The following is a 20,131-nucleotide window of genomic DNA, read 5'->3' on the forward strand; positions in this document are numbered from 1 at the left end:
AAAACTTAAAGGCCAATGACTTTTTGTGGTACGATGGTGATGCAATGCAACCACATTATGGGAGTTTTATTTCTTTTATTTTACTGATGCATAGTTTTTCTTCCTATACTTTGACTTTCTAGCCTCCCTCATACATTTATAAACGAATAACAAAATACTGTATGCATTTTGTGTTGCATTTGTTTGAGTTTATTTTCTCAATTCACTTTGGTGTAATCGGCTTTAGCTTGTTATATTAATGAAATTTGATTTCGACGACGAAAAAAAAAGATCACTTACCTAAAAATACTCATATGCCTCCTTGTAATTTTGTAAAAGGATGGATGGCCAAGTTTATTTGTTTAGTTGTTGAAAGCAGAAATTCTAAATCAAACAAAAGAACAATAGGCTAGGTGTCATTCCTGTTTCAGCATCTTATAGCTAATACTAATATCATTTGCTTTTCTTTTTAATCAACGATTATGGTAAGGTTAAGTATCATCAAAATACAAATTTTTTATTCGCAAAAGAAAAGCAAAAGGATGAAGAAAGGACAAAGAAAATTCACCAGAGTAATGATCTTCAAACAGTGAAGACTAAGACACCCTTTTGACATATTTTAGACAATCATAGAGCTCAAATAAATATTAAAAAAATTCATGCAAAAACAAAAAACAATTAGAATGGTAAAATGATGAGAAACCAAAAGGAAAGAAGATAAAAAAGGCAATTAAAATGATGTTAATGACCCACTTGGATAATTTAACCAACTTGATTAGTGTGCAACACGTAAGCAGTGACTCAGATGCCATGTCAGAATTTCATTCCAATTAGTCACCACGTCACCCACAAGAATATTTCGTTGTATGTGTTGGATAATTAGGGATGCCAAGCCAATTGGCTCTGGTTGCCCATTCAACAAAACCAAGACAGCTAGCTAGACATCACATATGTTGATACCCAATATAATATTTCTTTTTTGAGAAAAAAAAAATCCCAATATAATATCAAGACCAAGAAATCACACCCCAAAAAAAAAAAAAAAAAAAATTGGCCAAGGATCAAATAATAAAGTTATATTAGGTATAGTTTAAATGCGTTCATATATGTTATAATTAATTGATTCAACCTCCAGCATGGCCAAAATGTTAATGAAACTACCACTTTAATGACAACTTTTCCCATTGTTTCGAATGGAAAATGCTAGAGGCACCAACGCTCTAATAGAGCGTGAGACCCGTTGTATTGGCAGGCTCTACCTCTATTAGAGAGTTGGTGCCCAAAGTTGGTGCCTCTAACACCACCCATTTCGAATCCCTTATATAACTTGCTAAATCTATATAGTTATATGCATATAGCTTGAGTTAGGAATTTCTTAAATGATAAGCTTATTTGTAATACACTCGTATGAGCTCGTTCTACACTGTATTTCAATCATCCGAAGCGTTTATCGTATTCATTCAAAGATATATACACTTGCTACTTTGGATAAATGCACATTGATGCCAAATTGTCCTATGCTAGCATGTGAAGCATGCGTGCATATAAAATATATCTCTGCCCATGTGAACTTGTGGGCATGCATGCAGATGCAGTTCCTCTGTGTATTTCAAACGAGGCATTAAGAGGAGCAACAAATATGGTCCTTGTTTTTGTGATAGGAACAGATCATTTGGTGGGTTGCCTATCTATTCTTGCAAGGTGTCATAATAATAATCACTTGGGAAAAAGAAAAAAGAAAAAAGAAAAAAGAAAAAGAAAAGAAGGTCTCTTTCGTGATCGATATCAGCATTAGTTTCACTAGTCTCTTTTGAATCTTGAGGTTTGGCAGAGCTTGGTCCATTCATTGTTTGTGATGTAATTTTGATCGCGATTGGTTGGTCTTTGATTACCAAAACAATCAGATTGTCAAATTGATCATGAAGAAGGGCCAACCAGGTAATATAAGGTATATCCTCGTGCTTCTCAAATTAATAGAGTGGGGGCTAAAGACGGGGGTTGCGTAAGATGCACTTCTGTTCAATGTGAAACTCCAATAATTAAAGCCGCGATCATATCACTGTGCACATCATATTCAAAAGCCCCACCTCTTAATTCTTATTCACTTACAATTTAGGCATGTGATACTTAACGCGCGTACGGGCGGTTGTAAATCATAAACATATATGAATCAATACTGAATAGATATAAGTCCCACGATAATACTTGTGCATCAACAATCAACAATCGTTATACAATTTAACATCGCATATTCATTTCCAATACACTATATATCATACCCTAATTTAAGACTTTTCTTTTTGAATGAACATCTAATAGATTTCAATTTTACTGTCATGTAGGATTTATTTCGATTTAGGATTAATCACTAATCCTTATAGTCTAGACTTGTACTTTTTCTTGGTACCGTGAGGAAAATACGCAGGGCTTTATAATTCCGATAGCGTAACAGAATTAGACTCTAACTCTTCATCTTCTCTAAGTTTTGTTTTAAAAATATATATTAGTTAGGTATTTAAAACTAATCTCTGACTTCCCATCCCACCCCTCACATGCTAATTACTCATTTATCTCCCCATTGTGAAGAAACAGACAGTCTGAAAACAAAATTGTTTGTTAGCTCAAATGTGAAATGACCAAAAGTAATGTAAGCCTGGAAGACCAAAATTAGGATGTGTTTTGTATCCAGACAATTCGAAAGCTTTGCAGTAATTTGATTTGGAAAGACTTCTGGAAGTCTAGCAGAAAACCTAAAACAATTTATTAAAAAAAACACTTGTGGAATGGAAGGAACCAGACAATGCTTACACGTTTATGATCTACACGTGGACGCCATTGATTGGTTTGAAATAACAGGAAAGAAATTAGAAAAGCGTCCAAACAGCACATATTGGCTAAGAAAAGAAGAATAGTCTGAAAACATGATAATGCTTAGCTGGCAATCCAATAATCAACGGTCAGAATTCCGGGACAGCAAATGTCGCTGACGTGGGTTATACTTTTGTAGACTTGTAGTCGACCCCCTTAGCCTTCAATCATTGGGTCTTCTCTCTCTACTCTCTAGAAAGAGTTTGTGTTTTTCTCTCTATATCTCTAGTTCTCTACTATTCATATATTATTTAGTAGCAGATTTTGTGGAGGAGAAACAAAAAGCAATCTCTTTGTTTGCTCAGAAAAAGAGTTGGGTTCTTGCAGAAAACACAGACAAAAGAAGAAAAGAGATCAAAGTTTGAGTCTTGATCATCAGGGAGGAGCTAGCTTTGGCAAGTTTGAGAAAGCTAGAAAAGGGCTTGTTTGGAGGTTTGAAGATTTCTTGGAAATGGTTTTCATGTCTGACATTTTCGTTGCTGCGGAAGAGAAGGTGGAAGAAGGAGCTTGGGAGAAAGAGCGATAAAGGACACGCATAAACAAACCCAAATTAGCAGAAAGTTGAGAGAAAAAAGAAAACAAAGAAACGTTAAGATTCAATTTTGATCTGCTTCTTCTGCTGGTAATTCTCTCTACTTGTTTTTGGGCTTCTGCTCTGTTCTCACTTTTGAAAGAGAGTGGAGTTTCAGAAAAGTAAAGGATCTGATTGGATTGGTTTCCAAAGAAAAGATGTGTTTTTTTTTTTTTTTCAGAACGCAAAATTTTATATTTTCTATCTTTTGATAATTTTTTAAAACCAACAAAGCTAATTGAAGAGCATGGTTGGAAGTACAGCTTGTTCCAAATGCAGTTTCCAGCTCACCTCAGTGTTTTTTTTTTTTCGGTTTTGCTAAGAAGCTCATCCTTATGTTATCCAAACCATAATTCTGTTTTCTTTCGGAAAGTGTAACTGTACAACCTAAAACCCACACACACAAACACACAAATTTTAGTGCTTCTTTTGTCGTTGCCAACATTAAGAAACATAAATAATTTCAGTTTTCTGTTTTTGTGACAACCAAGTAGACACTTAAGCTTTCTGTTTTTCCTCACCAAACAGAGCAGCATAAAAAAATAACACAAGATTTTGCTTCTCGCCATCAACCAATTCCATTTGCAGTCAGAGAACTCAAGATTTTGGCAATCTTGTTTGGATTGTTTGTATTGTTTGCAGGGTTTATAATGGCATTGTCTGCAACTATTCTCAGCGACCCAGTGGTTCTGCCACCAGCCCCAGAAACCCAACAACCACAAGCCGCAAAACTCATTGCCCAAATCGAAATCGAGTTTGTTAAATGTGACTGCTGCGGCCTGTCGGAGGAATGCACCCCGGCCTACATTCAACATGTTCGGGAGCGATATCAGGGCCATTGGATTTGTGGGTTGTGTGCAGAGGCCATCAAAGATGAGATTGTGAGGTCTGAGAGGCTCATAAGCACAGAAGAAGCCATGGCTACCCACATGAACTTCTGCAAGAAGTTTAAGGCCTCAGGACCCCCTCCAGACCCAACAGTTCACTTGATTTCTGCCATGAGGCAGATTCTTAGGCGCAGTTTGGATTCTCCAAGGGGTTTGAGATCAACTCCAACTAGCCCAACAAAGATCAATGGCAAGAGGCTTACAAGGTCTGAGAGTTGCTTTCCAACTCTCACTGGTTGAGATTGATCTGGCGGTGTTGGAATTATGGGAATAAGAATCAAAGTGGGAAAAAGTTTGGCAAATTTACAATTTCATTTGCTGAAAATAAAAACCCAGAAAGGAAAAAAAAAAAGAAAAGAGAAATTTAATTTTTAAGGATAGATGTTTAATTTAGGTTGTACTTAGTATTGAATACAGACCCTTTTTCTTTATCTCTTCATTCTTTTTCTGTTCTTTCTGTTGCTAGAAATTCAATCTCTCTTTCTGATCAAAGCTTTTTCTTTCTTTCACATTTTATAGCTGCCATGATTAATGAGCTTTAATTTAATATTGTTTTTTTTGAGCAATTCATGAGATTAATATCACTAATGCATTCTGGTTCAAAATGAAAAAAAATTCAGTTCAACTCTTCAATTTAAGATTATGAGAAACCTTGACGGTATGAGGAAAATTTATTGAATAGTGTCAAAACGAACACCAAGGGGGACATAACAGCCAGACCCCTAAAAATACAATGTTCCAACAATTTAGATTAAAGAGTTTAGATTTAACCAATTTGGTATGAAATAAATATTTGTAAAATTTAATGGTGATCTTGGCTAGCCACTTATTTATGTTCTGGAGTGATTCAGAACCATTAAAGATGATCTTGTTTTGGCAAGAATTTCTTGGCATATATAACTAACTAATGAGAATGGAAGGATCATTCTGCAAAGGAATCAAGAGAAACGTGGAACCTACATACATGGCCATCGAATTTCTAACAAGGACTTGTGAAGTTGTGATGAGAATCATTCCTACTGATCTACAACTTTTTCTTTTTCACTTGCAATCAACCTCATTCTGTTTTCAATTTTAGACAAAGCCTTATTTAGATTCTTCCCTTCCATATTTTTTTTCTCATTCTTCTTCTGTGATTTATCAATTGCGCCGATGAATTATGGAAGGGAATATGAGAATCAGTGTCAGACAGACAGCAGTGCTTGTCTTAATTCTGTTGCGTGGAGTCTCTGCTGGATTTAGAAGGCTATGGATTGATGCCTATGGGAGGGAATCGGATCTGGTGCATTGCATTGCATGAATGTCTGCCCACAATATATATTCAGGCCTCAGGGACTCAGAGTTTGATTAAATAATGGGACATCAGATTTTGGCCACAATATATATTCTTCAGTATCTCTAACTCTCAATCATTGATTAACAGCACAATTTTACTTGATTCCTGTTTGTAGCTCCAATCCAAAACGTGTAAAGCAGTATGCACAGCTTGGCAATTGATTTTCGGGGCGGATTGTGCAAACGCATTTTCACATCGTCGGTCTAGTACATTGCTCTTTCAGAATCTATATACATAAATCAAAACGCAGAAAATGGTAAAACATTCAAAATACTTGGTTAATGCAAATATTAAGAATTGAAATTATTAATTAAATTAGGATAATATGGTAAATTCACACTTTTTCATATTAAAAAAAATTAAAATTAAAAGAAAAACCTCTCGCAATCGCGAAAGCGTGTGCGAAGAGGTTAGTAATAAATTAAGTCGCTCGAAATAATACTTTATCACTCCAAACACATACATCATAGCAACAATTAGCATATCCAAATTGCACACTAATTTCTAATGGAGGAGGTCAAAATTATTAGATGCACTCACCAACCAGACTGACATAAATTTTTTCTTTTTTTAAAAGGAAGAGGAAATCAAGTGTCTTTTTCTTTGGAAATTGGTGGCTACCTTGTGAGAAAAACACCAACAGTACAAACCACCCTACTTAGCATCTAAACTCTTGCACCAATTATAAGCCTAGCTTGGTCAATTATTTTAGGCTCATTTACCTAATCCCACAATAAGATATATCTAATATCTTTCACTTGTGTGTAGTTTATGTCTAGACTCAATCATTGATCTCTTGTTTAATGTGGTATTAAAACGTTCACATGATTCATTCTTTCTTGTCTTCACCTCAATAAGATCATTGGAGATTAGTTTTTAAGGATTTTGGTTGACTTGGGTGTGGTTTTCTGTTTTTAACCCCAAAATATCTTGTGCCTTAAGTCTTTTCAACCATAAGAATATGTACCTTCCTCCACAATCCACAGCCCTCTCTTGCCTCGCAATTAACATGACTTCAATTGTCAATATAAATTTAAGACTAAAATGCTAAAAAGATTGTGGAGAAGAAACGCGATGAGTGTGGATGGCTTAAGGAGAAAGTTTGGATGTGCTCCCCACTCTGCGTCTGCACACGAGTTCGAATCTCCCTCTCTATAGTTTAGATTAGATTAAAGTATAATATCGGTTTTATCCACACACACAAAATAAATATATAAAATAAAAAGAACTGTCCCCGTCTGAAATTGGGCCTGGCCATATGCCTAAAATTGGATTTGGCTAGGAATTGGTTGTTTGCTTTTACTGGGCTAAACCATGGTCTGCGCCTAATTTAAGATGGACCCAAAATCCAAAATTTGTGGTTTCAGCCACAAGGACCATTTCATGAGCTCAGTTTTAATATTATTCTTCTTGATGTTCATCATGTTAATATTATTATTTTAAGTGAAATTATTTGATTTTAAAATGAAATAATAATAACTTTCATTATTATTTAATTTTCAGGAAAATGGAAATTAGTGATAGCGAGAGAAATGAATTGAGTGAGGAAGAGATGTGCCTTGCTTTGAAAGGAGAAGAAAGCATGGAAGAAAGCATGGAAGAGCACTTTTACGCAGGCTCACGCTTGATGCATACATGCCCATGAAAAGTGGATCTAAGCATCACCCACCAAACTCCACTTTAACCTTTTCTCCTTTTTATATTGAATAGTATAGTTAGAAGGAGATAATGAAAAATTAAATGAAATTAAATCTTAATTCAGCGATATTTAGATTTTAATTTTTAAGTTTGGTTTGTGAATACCAAGCACACCTATGATATATTTAGATTTCAAGTCCGTATCCCCGCCTCACTTAATTTAATTGAATATAGATCAATTTCCCCACAACTCCAACTCCCTTTTTGTGTCAGGAATTGTGTGAATACCACTTCATCATCCTCATATCTGTAAAAGTCATCTTCACAGAACTAAGAATGCCCCAAAAAAACAAGTAGGAAATAGTGTAGTTAGGAAACTTCTCCTTGGTTGCGTGTTGAAATGCTGCATTTTACTTGTGTACACTTAAAAGTCCTTGATCTTTGATGTGTGAGTCTCACAAACATGAATGAATGAATGATTAACAAAATCATTGTAAGAAGCAAACCTTCCTATCAACTGATTTATCATTGTCTGTCACTCAAATGAAAAAACAAATAAACAAAATAATAGGTAGAACCCGACTTCTTAATGACTATTGTTTTTCTCACTTAATGTAGTGAAGCACAAACATAAAAAGATGGCCTTTTGGAGTACGAAATATCATAACTTGTAGGCTATCGGGGTCTAGACCTCTAAACCCGATTAGCACACGAAGCCAAATGAATACCTATTGAAATTTAAAATAATAGAGCATGTTCCTTGTTCTAAGAGTTGAGAGTCCTCATAGTTTGAGTGTTACCTCAACTCTTTTGATACACAAAGATAACTTGAGTAGGAGATGGGCATTTTGCGAAATTATGGCTATTATTCTGGCAAAGCTTGTCTTGCCGTAGAATAAAATCGAATCCATAGCATTGCCCAGTCCCATAGGCCATGATAGTATATTCACGGACCACTCCACTTGATTCTCCATCCATTTCATGTCGTTTTCTTCAAAAGCCCACATTCATTGATTTGTCATTATCCAATTGGTTGCCATCGACCCCTTAAACATCTTGGTCCCACATTTTGTACTATAAGCAGCGCGTACAAGATTCAATTCAATTCGTTCAAACCGATTGAAATTGATCCAATTCTATTTCAATCAGTTTTGATCATTTGGTGAATTGAATTGGATTCATAATTTTCAAAACCGACATAATTGGATTAGATAACGGATTTGCTTATAAGAATCTAATCCAATATAGTTTGTTTTATAATGATTTTGCTCTTTTACGTATTTGTAGTTAAAAATTGTTATGAATATTTTAAGTCATTTAATGAAGTTATATTTAATATATTATATAATCAAAATAATTTTCTCTAGCATTTCATTTATATTTTACATTTACATTTATTAATATGTTTGATTAGATTAAACCTAAGGATAAATATTTAATATTTTATTATTGTCTTTTTTCATTATTAAAATCGTCATCCAATCCAATCCAATTCAATTATCACAATGAATTTAAACATCTAATATGATTAGATCGGATTGAAAAAATCACAGTTCAATCTATATTGTATCGTATGAGGATTAACTAAATTATATTGGTTTCGAACCGACATACGCCTGTTAAGCCAATCATCCATATTGTTCATTCTCATTGGTCCAAAACTCCCCACATAACTAGAAAAACCCATAAAATATTTTATCCAATAAAATAAAATATCCTTGATTAAATCTCATAAATATTTATTTTCTCTTGCGCTCGAATTAATCGGATGAACCTGACCAAAATTCATGCACAAATTAAGGCCAAACAAAAGTTGTGGAGAGACAAGTGGGCTTAAAAAAACCAGCCATCAAACCATTTGTTGATCCCTCCAGTTTCTCAGGAACCAAACACAACACTCATGGCCACTTCCACTCTCTCCCTCTTCCTCTTCCTACTCTCTCTTCTCCTTCCTGCAACACTCTCAATCCCGCCCGATCTGTCCGACCGCCCAAAAACCTTCATCGTCCACGTGTCCAAATCCCAGAAGCCCTCCCTTTTCTCCTCCCACCGGAGCTGGTACACCTCCATCATCCAAAATCTCCCTTCCCCTCACCCCACCAAGCTCCTCTACACCTACGACCGTGCCGTCCACGGTTTCTCCGCCACCCTCACTTCCTCTCAGGCCACACAGCTCCTCAGCCACCCGTCCGTACTCTCCGTCACGCCCGACCAGCCACGTCAGCTCCACACCACTCACACCCCCAACTTCCTGGGCCTCGCCGACTCCTTCGGCCTCTGGCCCAACTCCGACTACGCTGACGACGTCGTTATCGGCGTCCTCGACACCGGGATCTGGCCCGAGCGCCCCAGCTTCTCGGACTCGGGTATCGGCCCCGTCCCGACCCGATGGAAGGGCACGTGCGTCACCACCGCGGACTTCCCTTCCTCCGCCTGCAACCGCAAGATTATCGGCGCTCGCGCCTATTTCAACGGCTACGAATCCCACATCGGAAGGTTGATGGACGACACGACGGAGGCGAAGTCGCCGAGAGACACCGAAGGCCACGGGACCCACACGGCCTCCACCGCCGCGGGCGCCGTCGTCGCTAACGCGAGCTTCTTTTCGTACGCTCAAGGCGAAGCCAGAGGAATGGCCACCAAGGCCAGAATCGCCGTCTATAAAATCTGCTGGTCTTTTGGGTGTTTCGATTCTGACATCTTGGCCGCCATGGATCAAGCCATTGCTGACGGTGTTGATATCATCTCGCTCTCTGTCGGAGCCAGCGGTCGTGCTCCGCCTTACGATCGAGACTCCATAGCCATCGGAGCTTTTGGGGCTGCCCAGCATGGTGTTCTTGTTTCTGCCTCGGCTGGGAATTCTGGGCCTAACCCATTTACCGCCACCAACATAGCTCCGTGGATTTTAACAGTGGGTGCATCCACCATTGACAGAGAATTCCCGGCGGACGTTGTTCTCGGCGATGATCGGGTTCTTAGTGGGGTTTCGTTGTACTCCGGCGAGCCTCTTGTGGACTACAAGCTTCCGTTAGTGTATGGCGGAGACTGTGGAAGTCGGTACTGTTATGAAGGGGCTCTTCAGCCATCGAAAGTTCAAGGGAAGATTGTGGTGTGTGATCGCGGAGGCAATGCGAGAGTGGCAAAGGGAGGCGCGGTGAAGCTTGCAGGTGGGCTTGGGATGATATTGGCCAATACAGAGGAGAGTGGAGAAGAGCTTCTTGCTGATGGTCACCTCATACCTGCAACAGAGGTGGGTGAGATCGCTGCTAATCAGATAAGAGAGTACATCAGATTGAGCCAATACCCAACAGCCACCATTGTGTTTCGCGGAACTGTAATTGGGTCTTCGCCATCTTCTCCAAAGGTCGCAGCTTTTTCGAGCCGAGGACCAAACTCTCTCACACCAGAGATTCTCAAGCCAGATGTGATTGCTCCTGGGGTGAACATTTTGGCTGGTTGGACTGGGGCTACTGCCCCCACTGATTTGGACATTGATCCTAGAAGAGTTGAGTTCAATATCATTTCAGGCACATCCATGTCTTGCCCACATGTGAGTGGCATTGCTGCTCTGCTTCGAAAGGCTTACCCGAATTGGTCGATTGCTGCTATAAAATCTGCTCTGATTACAACAGCTTACACTTTGGACAATGCTGGGAAGAAAATTAAGGACCTTGGAACTGGGGAAGAGTCAACACCTTTTGTTCATGGAGCAGGGCATGTTGATCCCAACAGAGCTCTTAATCCTGGGTTGGTTTATGATCTCAATGTCAACGACTATGTGGCGTTTTTGTGCTCAATTGGGTACAGTCCAAGGCAAATAGCTGTGTTTGTGGGGAAGCCTACTGGTTCTGATATATGCACAGGAAACAGTTTGGCTAGCCCTGGTGATCTGAATTACCCTTCGTTTTCAGTGGTTTTGAGTTCGGATCAAGGGCTGGTTAAGTATAAGAGAATAGCCACGAATGTTGGGGGAGACGCCGATGCAGTTTATGAGGTGACATTGAATGCTCCAGCTGGTGTGGAGATTAGTGTTGAGCCAAGGAAGCTGGTGTTTAGTGCAGAAAACCAGACTCAGAGTTATGAGGTTACATTCAAACGAGGTGTTGGGTACGATAGCGGGGAGAGATATGGGTCGATTGAGTGGACAGATGGCAGGCATCTAGTGAGAAGTCCAGTTGCTGTGAGGTGGAGCAGTGCTAGTTCCTTAGCTTCCGTGTGAGTTTTAGCAGTTTGAACAGCCGCCATAGCAATGGGTGGTGTTCTTCTGGGCAAAAGAGCAATGAGAGCATAGTCGCTTGCTTTGTTTTAACTTATTAGTCAGCCTCTTGTGTAAAGTTGAAGGGCTTTTGAATTGTTATGGGTAGGCCCTGATTGTGTGAATACGTTACATTGTTGTTGCAAAATCGAAGCTTGAGAACTTACCTAAGCAATAAATTCAGTCACATTATGCTTCTCTTTTATGATTATCTGCCATGAAAGTGAGATATAACAATATATATGCTTTGGCTAAGAGAGGGCCTTGTTCAGTTCCACATTGATGTGTCTTTTGGTTAATCAATAAAGCTCTTGCCTTTAGAGGAAACAATGAGGGTTGCAAAAATATCCCCAGTTTGATATGCAAATGCAGCACATCCCTTAATTTATTGTGTGCGGTGTAAGAAACGTTTATTTTTGGGCCAAAGTTAGAAAGGGGAAGGGGGAAAACTCACACACACGGGTACCATGGTGCCTTGAATACAAGACCACTTGGGAGCACATAATCAAAAGTCGGGGCCAATCCAATTGATACCCCATTGGTTAAGAAACTTCACAGCTCAATTAATGGAAGGGAAGACTTAACAGGCATCTGCAGCATGCATGCGTCAAGTTCTTCAATTTTCTAATAATCTAACCTCTAGTTGTTAGTCTAGACTCTGAAAAGTGATGGAGAGATCAATTAATGTAACAAATGAAACACTCAATAGAATAGATAATGTGCAGCTCAAGGCATCAAAACGAGGATCGTCGCGTATAGATTTGGACATTGATATAGAATCATTCTTATTTAATTCCATGTGCACGTACGTGCGTTGGGAATAGGTTAAATACAACGTGTTCAGAGTCGTTAACAACAACGACGCTTTGGCCGAGTGGTTAAGGCGTGTGCCTGCTAAGTACATGGGGTTTCCCCGCGAGAGTTCGAATCTCTCAGGCGTCGAAATAACTTTTTACAATCTTTTTTTGTTCATATAAAACCCACATGAACAAAATGATCAAGGAAAACCAATTTGGGCTCCAAAAGTGGCAGCCCAAAGAACCCAAACCTTTTTTAGGGATGCGAATAACATGGGCTAAGTTAGATTTAGAGCTCAAGTCTATGCCCAAAAACCCAACAAAAAAAATAAAACTTGACTTAGTTTTTAATTTATTTATTTTTATAAAGATTGAGTTAGTTGGATGAGAATAATTTAGAAAGTCTAGGGCCATTTGATAAATCTAAATTATCATATGCCACATGGTTTAGTACAATAAAAAGAAAAAACACAGATGAAGAGGCACATATAATATTAATAAGAGAATCTTCCCCTTTTATTTGGAATTAGGAGCTGCAATATAAAATGGATATTACTTGTCTCTTTCCCTGTAAGGGGATACACCTTCTTGTAAATCACAATTTGACATACATATAAACAAAAAAAGAAAAATTTATGCACACATGTCACACTATTATTCACATAAATGTAGGAAATAAAGTATTTAAAACTTACATGTTAGAGTTAAATATTTCGAACTTAATCATGTTTAATTTATTTTAGTGTATATAATATACTTCATATAATATATATTATATATTATATGTAATATAGTAGAGGAGGGAGGTAAAAAAATTAGTGGGGCCTCCAAGGCCACTCCTGGCCTAAGAGTGGCTCCGGCCTTGCTCCTATTTACGTAATAAGAAGAGAAGTATTTTCCGCATAATATAGATAATGATCCTGCAGTTCACAATCATCACCTACGTAAGACTAATTGTATTATTAGGAGGTTGCTTTTAAAATTAGTGCATGGATGTAATACACATTATTATACAAGGAAGTTGCTTAATTAATTATATATAAAAACAAATTTGTTTGTCATTCTTCTTGAATGTAAAATTCGATTTTATTTATACTTTATAATATAAAATTGTGAAAACACAGTTGAGTAAGTATGATCGGCGCAAGATGACATATAATAAAGTACAAAAGAACGACTGACTCCAAGTTCACCGACAAAACCAAGGTGAGACAAAGTCCAAATCCAAAAATAATTTTATTTATATGGAAAGCTATGCTTGTGGATGGAATTGGAATTGAACTCAACTTCACCACCTACCTGACTGACCTGAGTAAGTATATACGTGTGTAAACATCTGACCTCATAAAACAAAGTCTCTTATGCATGTTTTTCTAGTCATTCATTAATCCAATCTAATCCTCACAATTATGGAAGTTATGATATGAATCTGATTAAGGTTATGATTTCCAAATCCACAGTTATGATTTCCAAATCTCAAACCTTAATTAATCAATTTGTGGGCCCCATATACCCCACTCATAGCGTGATGCTTTTGTTCTCATTTGGTCAACTTTCTCTCCTTTTTGTCACTTATATAAAGTTTTATCACAATATCCTCCCTTCTCTCTGTTCCTCTCTCTCTCTCACACCTTCTTCACACCCCAAACACAAACACATGGCTCAAGATCATGATCTCCACCGCCAAAATCAGCGCCTGGTGAGGCGCGGTTTTCCTCTCCGCCGCCGGAAACTGCCGGTTGCCCGTCTCGGTGGGCCGAAGCCGAAGCGGGGACTTGTGTTTGTTAAAATGCTCAAGAAGATCAGGATGAGGTGGCTGAAGCTTCACTACTTGTGCATGTTGAAGAAGCTCAAGGAGTCTTACAAGAACATGATGAAGGACCTAATGCAAGCTGGCGCGAGCTTGGAGACCTTCCACCAGAGGATTTTCATGGAGACTTCTTTTGCCATACCAATGGGAGTTTCTCTTTCCAGCTACCCTTCTGTTGCTGGATCAGATCGGCCTCGAACCCTTTTCATGTAGAAGAAGTACTTGTTCTCTTTGTCAAATCTCATCAACTTTGAATCTCTTGAAAATTAAAAAAGAAAAAAAACATGTCACTCTTTTGTTGTTTTGTGTTGTACGTTATGAAAAATATTTTATTTTATTCTCTCTCTCTCTCTCTCTCTCTCTCTCTCTCTCTCTCTGTAAAGGAAATGAACAATTTATTTCCTGGAAATGTAGATTTATATGGAGTTTGATGGTTGTAGGCTTTTTGTAGGATTTGTTATTGTGGGAATTATGTTATGTGGGAAACGAAAAGAGATGACTTAATTAAGTCTCAAAATCTTAGTTTGAGGTTTGGAGTAGATTGATTTCTGAATTTTCTCTGTTTTCTTGCATGTGATTTCTTTGCATCTCATTTCAAGCATGAATAGTGGGATATTTTTGTGTGTAGAATTATTCAGTGGTGGAGGCAAGAAAATAAAGCATATAAAATCCTGGTCAAGATAAGTCAGAAACCAACATAAATTTCCAGCAGAAAGGGTCAGAATTTGGGGGGTGCAAGCAAGTTTGGCACTTGGCATTATCAGTTACAAGTGAAGACTTTACTCTTACGATATAGCCCATTGAAGAGTTTGGAGTTACTTTATGTCAATGTTTTTAATTGGGCTTAAATGCATGAAGTGAAAAGATCGCTTTATAAAATTATAAATGCATTAAGCATCTTGGGTGCTGCGATCTGACTGGTTTGGGAATCAAAAGCAGAAGAAAAATTTAGCAGGCCACCCACGCAAGGAGAGAAACTTGCATGAATCTATACACTCTTCTTCTTGAACACTATTATATATCATCTCATTATGAGAGAGAAAACGTGATCACTTATTATGAGAGAAAATTGGTAAATTGGTGAATCGTGTCGTGCTTTAACATGTGATTAGTTATTATGAGAAGAAGAGATGTATTGTGTTTAACACGTGATCACTTATTATGAGAGGAAATCACATGCCAATTATGGGCAAGTTTTTCTTTTTCTTTGGAAGCCTGAAAGCAATAGTTGTTCTTGCTCTTACATAAGTCATTACGAAAACCTACAGCTGACAATAGCTGACAGAGGGAGCATGCAAAAGATGGGTAGCATGATGTTGAAAACTTGAAAATTAGATTGGTGTTTAGTGCTCACATAGAAGGATGGCATGGGGATCCACTGAGATGTTCAATAATTTTTCATCTTCTTTGATGATTAGGGTGCAGCTAGCAACAGCATTTCATGCTTTGTCTCTGTCTGAAATGGGAATTTAGTATATATACACACACATAGTACAAAAATATATTTCACTTTCATGGCTTGATTTGACCACTAATAAGAATTCTGGAGACAAAGGAAGGACCAAAATAAAATGAAATCTTAGAACCAAATATTATTAATGAATGCATTATTGAATTGAGTACCCCATTGCATGCCCAACAGGTGTGAGCTGATAGCTGTCACGATATGCCAAAGTTTGGCAATGCCTAGCTAAGTCATAGCTTTGATGTTGTCTTCTTTGTGCTCCACCATGTGACTAAGCTAGCTCTACATTTAAATTATTGCCACTTGTTGTTTTCATATTTTTGTACGTAGCAGGATATATTTCTCTTTACCACCTGCTTCATCTGTTTAAGTAAAAGATTGATAGTTTATGCACACACACATTAATCTTTTATTATAAAAAGATTGATAGTTTATTCATAACTTGTACGGTGATGCAATTGATCAGTACTATTTAAGATGGATCTGAAAGATTCACGAGTCGTATTAGACGGCAAGGTTACGGGTTGAAACTAAAACTTTAATTTAAGATTATGCAAAAATTAAGCTCAAAGCTAGACCACAATAATCTATATATGAATTGGTGTGAAAGCAATTTGCTTATCAGATAATACTTTGTCATTGACTTGTTAAATGGTTAATAAAAATAGTTGTTGGATCGAATGTCCTTTGTCAATTCTGAATTTCCAGGCAAATCAATGAATTCTCAGACTCAGGTCAATAGGTTAACCAGTTGACTGGATTAAGTATATATTCTCAAGAATCTCAACCCAGCAGCTATACGAAATGGTCAAGAACAATTAATATTGATGCGTTCAATGGCAAACCAACTGATAATGTTTGCTTACCATACATTTTAATATGTAGTATTATGTTGTTAGTCTATCAATTAAGTTACAAGTTCAATTTTATTCAATGCATTTTTTTAAGATTGATAACCATACGTTTTGCTTTGAGAAGATAAAATTATAATACATATATACATTTATGTGTTCAGATTCAGTGGGATTTGGTAGGGAGATTCCTCAAATAACACGAGTTTACGAATATATTGTAGAACTCAATCTGCATTGTAGTTGAATGATTCAAACGTTTCAAATTTTCCATTTTTCAAATCTTCATTCAAGTAGCATCCTGCAATATATGTATGTCGAATAATGTTATTTGAGAAATTGCTCAACTGAAGTTGTTTGTTTAAATACTTATACATAGTTACACCTACACAATATTTTGGGTTAGACATGCACATAGGTTATATGTATTTAACAGAGTGCATGGGTACAGGGGTGGCCCTGGCATGGTGCAAGTGGCGCCACTGCACATGGCCTCCGATTTTTTAGGGAAATATTTTTACTTTATATTATATATTAATATTATAAAAACTGTATATATATACTCTAGCATGCAACACATTGACACATAAGTGTATTTGGTCGAGCTGGTTTTTAGCGCATATCCCTTGGTACAAGGCCACGTGAAGAAAAAAAAAAAAAAAAAAAAAAAAAAAAGACGGAAAGATCCCACTACATCCATATGTTTTTTCCTTGAAAAAAAAAAATACTTTCTTCCACTCAAAAGAAAACCAAAAAAATTTCATGCCTTCTTCTTTCTCTTGAACTCTTATGATATATGAATTATCTTTCTCTTTTCTTTTTATCGAACCCAAAAGATTATCTTAAGAAACAAAAAGAACCATGATGCATACCCATGCACACTGTCAAAATTGCAGTTGGTTGGTCCAATTGGGATCATCTTGGGCCGAAAAAAGGATCTGAGTTAGATGGGCTTGAACATATAGGCTATTGATCCAATGTGATGTGTCTTCTTTTCCTTCACAACCTACAATCAAAATGAAATTATGAATAACTGAAAAAATTGGATAGGGTAGAATCGCTAGATGAGCAAGGTTATGACTAATATCAATTTCTCTTTAAATCATGTTTCTTTACTATTTTTCAATCAACATTGTAGCCATTTGACCAAAAGATAAAATGGTGTATAATTAAGTCGTGCAATCAAGCTTCTATTTAGGCATCGGCTAATTAGGGGGTTGATTTACTTGGGAAGTCTGTAGAGAGGGATTCTTGAGTGCGACTGTGGTATAGGGCAACATAGTCAAAAGTGTGGGATTATTGTAGAGTTCCGTGGACCCAAATATATAGGAGTTTAGATTTTTTGTATAAACGATCGGATCATATATATTGTCAATTGCCGAACTAAAGATTTTTCGCCATTCATTATAAGCCTAGCTAGATTTTTCGCCATTCATTATAAGCCTAGCTAGCTAGGTCTATTAAACATCGTACGGGAAGAAGATAGTGTCATAATACATAGGAAGGTGCCGAAAGATGACATATCAAGCTCACCACCCACATCAAATGGCACCTAAAGATTCGAAGCAGATTGGTCCTATTCCAAGCACTAAGCACCACCAGCTGCTTTTTTGTAAATTAAGAACATGTTTTCCATGTAGAGAGCTAGCTAAATATCAATTTGTCCATGAAAAAAATAGTAAAATTAAATTCGTCTTCTTCTTCCTATCTAATTTTATCATAAAACCAGTGGCCATGAAATTTTTAAACGTTGCATCCCAAAAAACGGCAGGACTTTTTGTTTCACCTATATGCTTCTTGGGCGGTGCTGCTTAACATGCTGTGGTGGGTAGACTTTGATTTTCTCAATTACATCTGGCCCTGTGGGTCAAGATTTGGTATTTGGAAGCTACCCTAGACCAATGGGGTTGTGGCAAGTTTCGGAAACCAGACCACAAAAGATTGCAACCTCTTATATGTACTACGTGCCCACAATTTGGTCAGCACCACACGATTCTTCTAAGATGTGTAGATATATATGGATCCCACGTACATGTATGGTAGTCTTGTCATAAAGGGTTCAGATGTATTTCTATTGTCAATTGCAAACAAAAATCAACCTGATTAATAGTTCATATTCACGGTCAAAAATGGGTTCCTTAAACAACCGCCGTAAATTTTATGGAGGATTTGAAAAAATATAACTCCAATTATGCTCCTTATTCACCTCCTGTCTTAATAGAGAGACCTATAAGAGTATCTCTAACTGATATGTCAAAAGTGCCACATAGACATTTAACGGCTAGAAATAACATCTCACATCACTCCCCCAACCAATGTGTTAAAGCTGATGTGGAATGAATGCTGGAGGTTGAGATGTTATTTTTGACATCCCAAAAGCAAGATGTCAAATGAATATTGTATTATTTTTTTCTTTTCTTTTCTTTTTAATTAAAAATACTAAAATATAATAAAATAATAATTTAATTTGACATATTGGGTGGAGTGTAAACCTGTGTAAGATGTCAAATTGCCACATCAACCATCAAATTTAAATTTGATGTTTGGTATTTGATATATGCTTTAGGAGTCCCTAAATCTAAAGAGAGAGAAAAGACTCCTAATGACTCTCTATAATTTAATGCTGTTTTGTTTTATGAGTATTTTAAACCTTTAATTAATGTTAACTATTTTTTATATATAATATTTTGTTATAGCATTTATGAATTTCTAAACTAGAGAGTATGATTGGAGTTAAATTTTTATAGAAAACTCCTAAAATAGTTTTTGAATGTTTTTAGCTAAATTTTAACTCAAAAATAGAGAACATAATTTTAACAACTTATATATCCGACACCATGACGCACCGGCCAAAAACGTATTTTAGTAATGCATAAAGACAAAATCAATGAGTTGTGACTTTTCATTGTTGTGATATGGAAACTTTGAATTCCGCTATGTATGTAGGGTCAAATTCATATTTCTTATGGGAATACAAAAACTTGTGTAGCTCATTTTTACAACTCATGGGAAGATAGTTCTAATTAGCGTAGTTGGCATGCATTAATTAGCCAGAATTTTAGGTACAAGGAGAAATGAAAGAAGTCAAAATATATAACAATATATAAATTACAGAGAAGTGCAGGACAGGAGGTCCGCATTTTATTTTTCTAACCCGAAAAAAAAGTCAATGGGATGAATACTTTGTTGACCTGAGGAAAAACCAAAGTTGACCTGTTCATATTTTGCATTAAAAAATTGTATGGCATAGACTGGAATTTTTTATAAATAAAAAACAACAACGTTTAAAGAAGTAAATATCAATTGACATTTTATTTTACTTTTAAGTATATTCTATTTTCTTTAATTAATTTAGGGTTTGTATATTCTCTGGGTTTCCTCCCAATTGTTTAGTTTCATTTCCACGCGATAATCAGATTGAATTTTTCTCTTGGTTGGATTCTGATTTTTACTTAATATTAATTACCATTAATTTGACCAAAAACCCCATAAAAAAACAAAAATCTGTCTTTTATATTTCTTATTTTGGTTCCTTTTCTATTTTGGCCTTCTCATTTTAGTCGTAGTCAAACTTCAATGGGAGTGGTCTGTGGTCAATCGCTAGCTATGACACTCAATCTCAAAGTGTGTGAAATGAAATCCACGGTTTACTACTCTACAATTCTATGACCCAA

General features: G+C 36.8%; 3 protein-coding genes and 1 non-coding gene across 4 annotated transcripts; all 4 read left to right on the forward strand.

Annotated features, from left to right (window-relative positions):
• Positions 1-3,028: 3,028 nt before the first annotated feature.
• On the forward strand, positions 3,029-4,736 carry LOC110768910 (DUF1677 family protein (DUF1677)). The gene is made up of 2 exons (XM_021972779.2): positions 3,029-3,469; positions 4,061-4,736. Exon 2 carries the CDS (start codon positions 4,069-4,071, stop codon positions 4,543-4,545), a length of 477 nt encoding a protein of 158 aa, XP_021828471.1. The 5' UTR covers positions 3,029-3,469; positions 4,061-4,068; the 3' UTR covers positions 4,546-4,736.
• Positions 4,737-9,040: 4,304 nt separating this feature from the next.
• Positions 9,041-11,739, forward strand: LOC110768872 (Subtilase family protein). The gene has a single exon (XM_021972734.2). The coding sequence runs from the start codon at positions 9,180-9,182 to the stop codon at positions 11,496-11,498; it is 2,319 nt and encodes a 772-aa protein (XP_021828426.2). The 5' UTR covers positions 9,041-9,179; the 3' UTR covers positions 11,499-11,739.
• A 655-nt stretch (positions 11,740-12,394) lies between these two features.
• TRNAS-GCU (transfer RNA serine (anticodon GCU)) lies at positions 12,395-12,476 on the forward strand. Its single transcript has one exon. It is a non-coding gene; the product is annotated as a tRNA-Ser (tRNA).
• A 1,441-nt stretch (positions 12,477-13,917) lies between these two features.
• On the forward strand, positions 13,918-14,485 carry LOC110768869 (uncharacterized). Its single transcript, XM_021972732.2, has one exon. The coding sequence runs from the start codon at positions 13,989-13,991 to the stop codon at positions 14,352-14,354; it is 366 nt and encodes a 121-aa protein (XP_021828424.1). The 5' UTR covers positions 13,918-13,988; the 3' UTR covers positions 14,355-14,485.
• Positions 14,486-20,131: the final 5,646 nt, after the last annotated feature.

This window comes from Prunus avium, chromosome 3, assembly GCF_965620075.1.
Source record: "Prunus avium chromosome 3, drPruAviu1.hap1.1, whole genome shotgun sequence".
Taxonomy (NCBI): Eukaryota; Viridiplantae; Streptophyta; class Magnoliopsida; order Rosales; family Rosaceae; genus Prunus; species Prunus avium.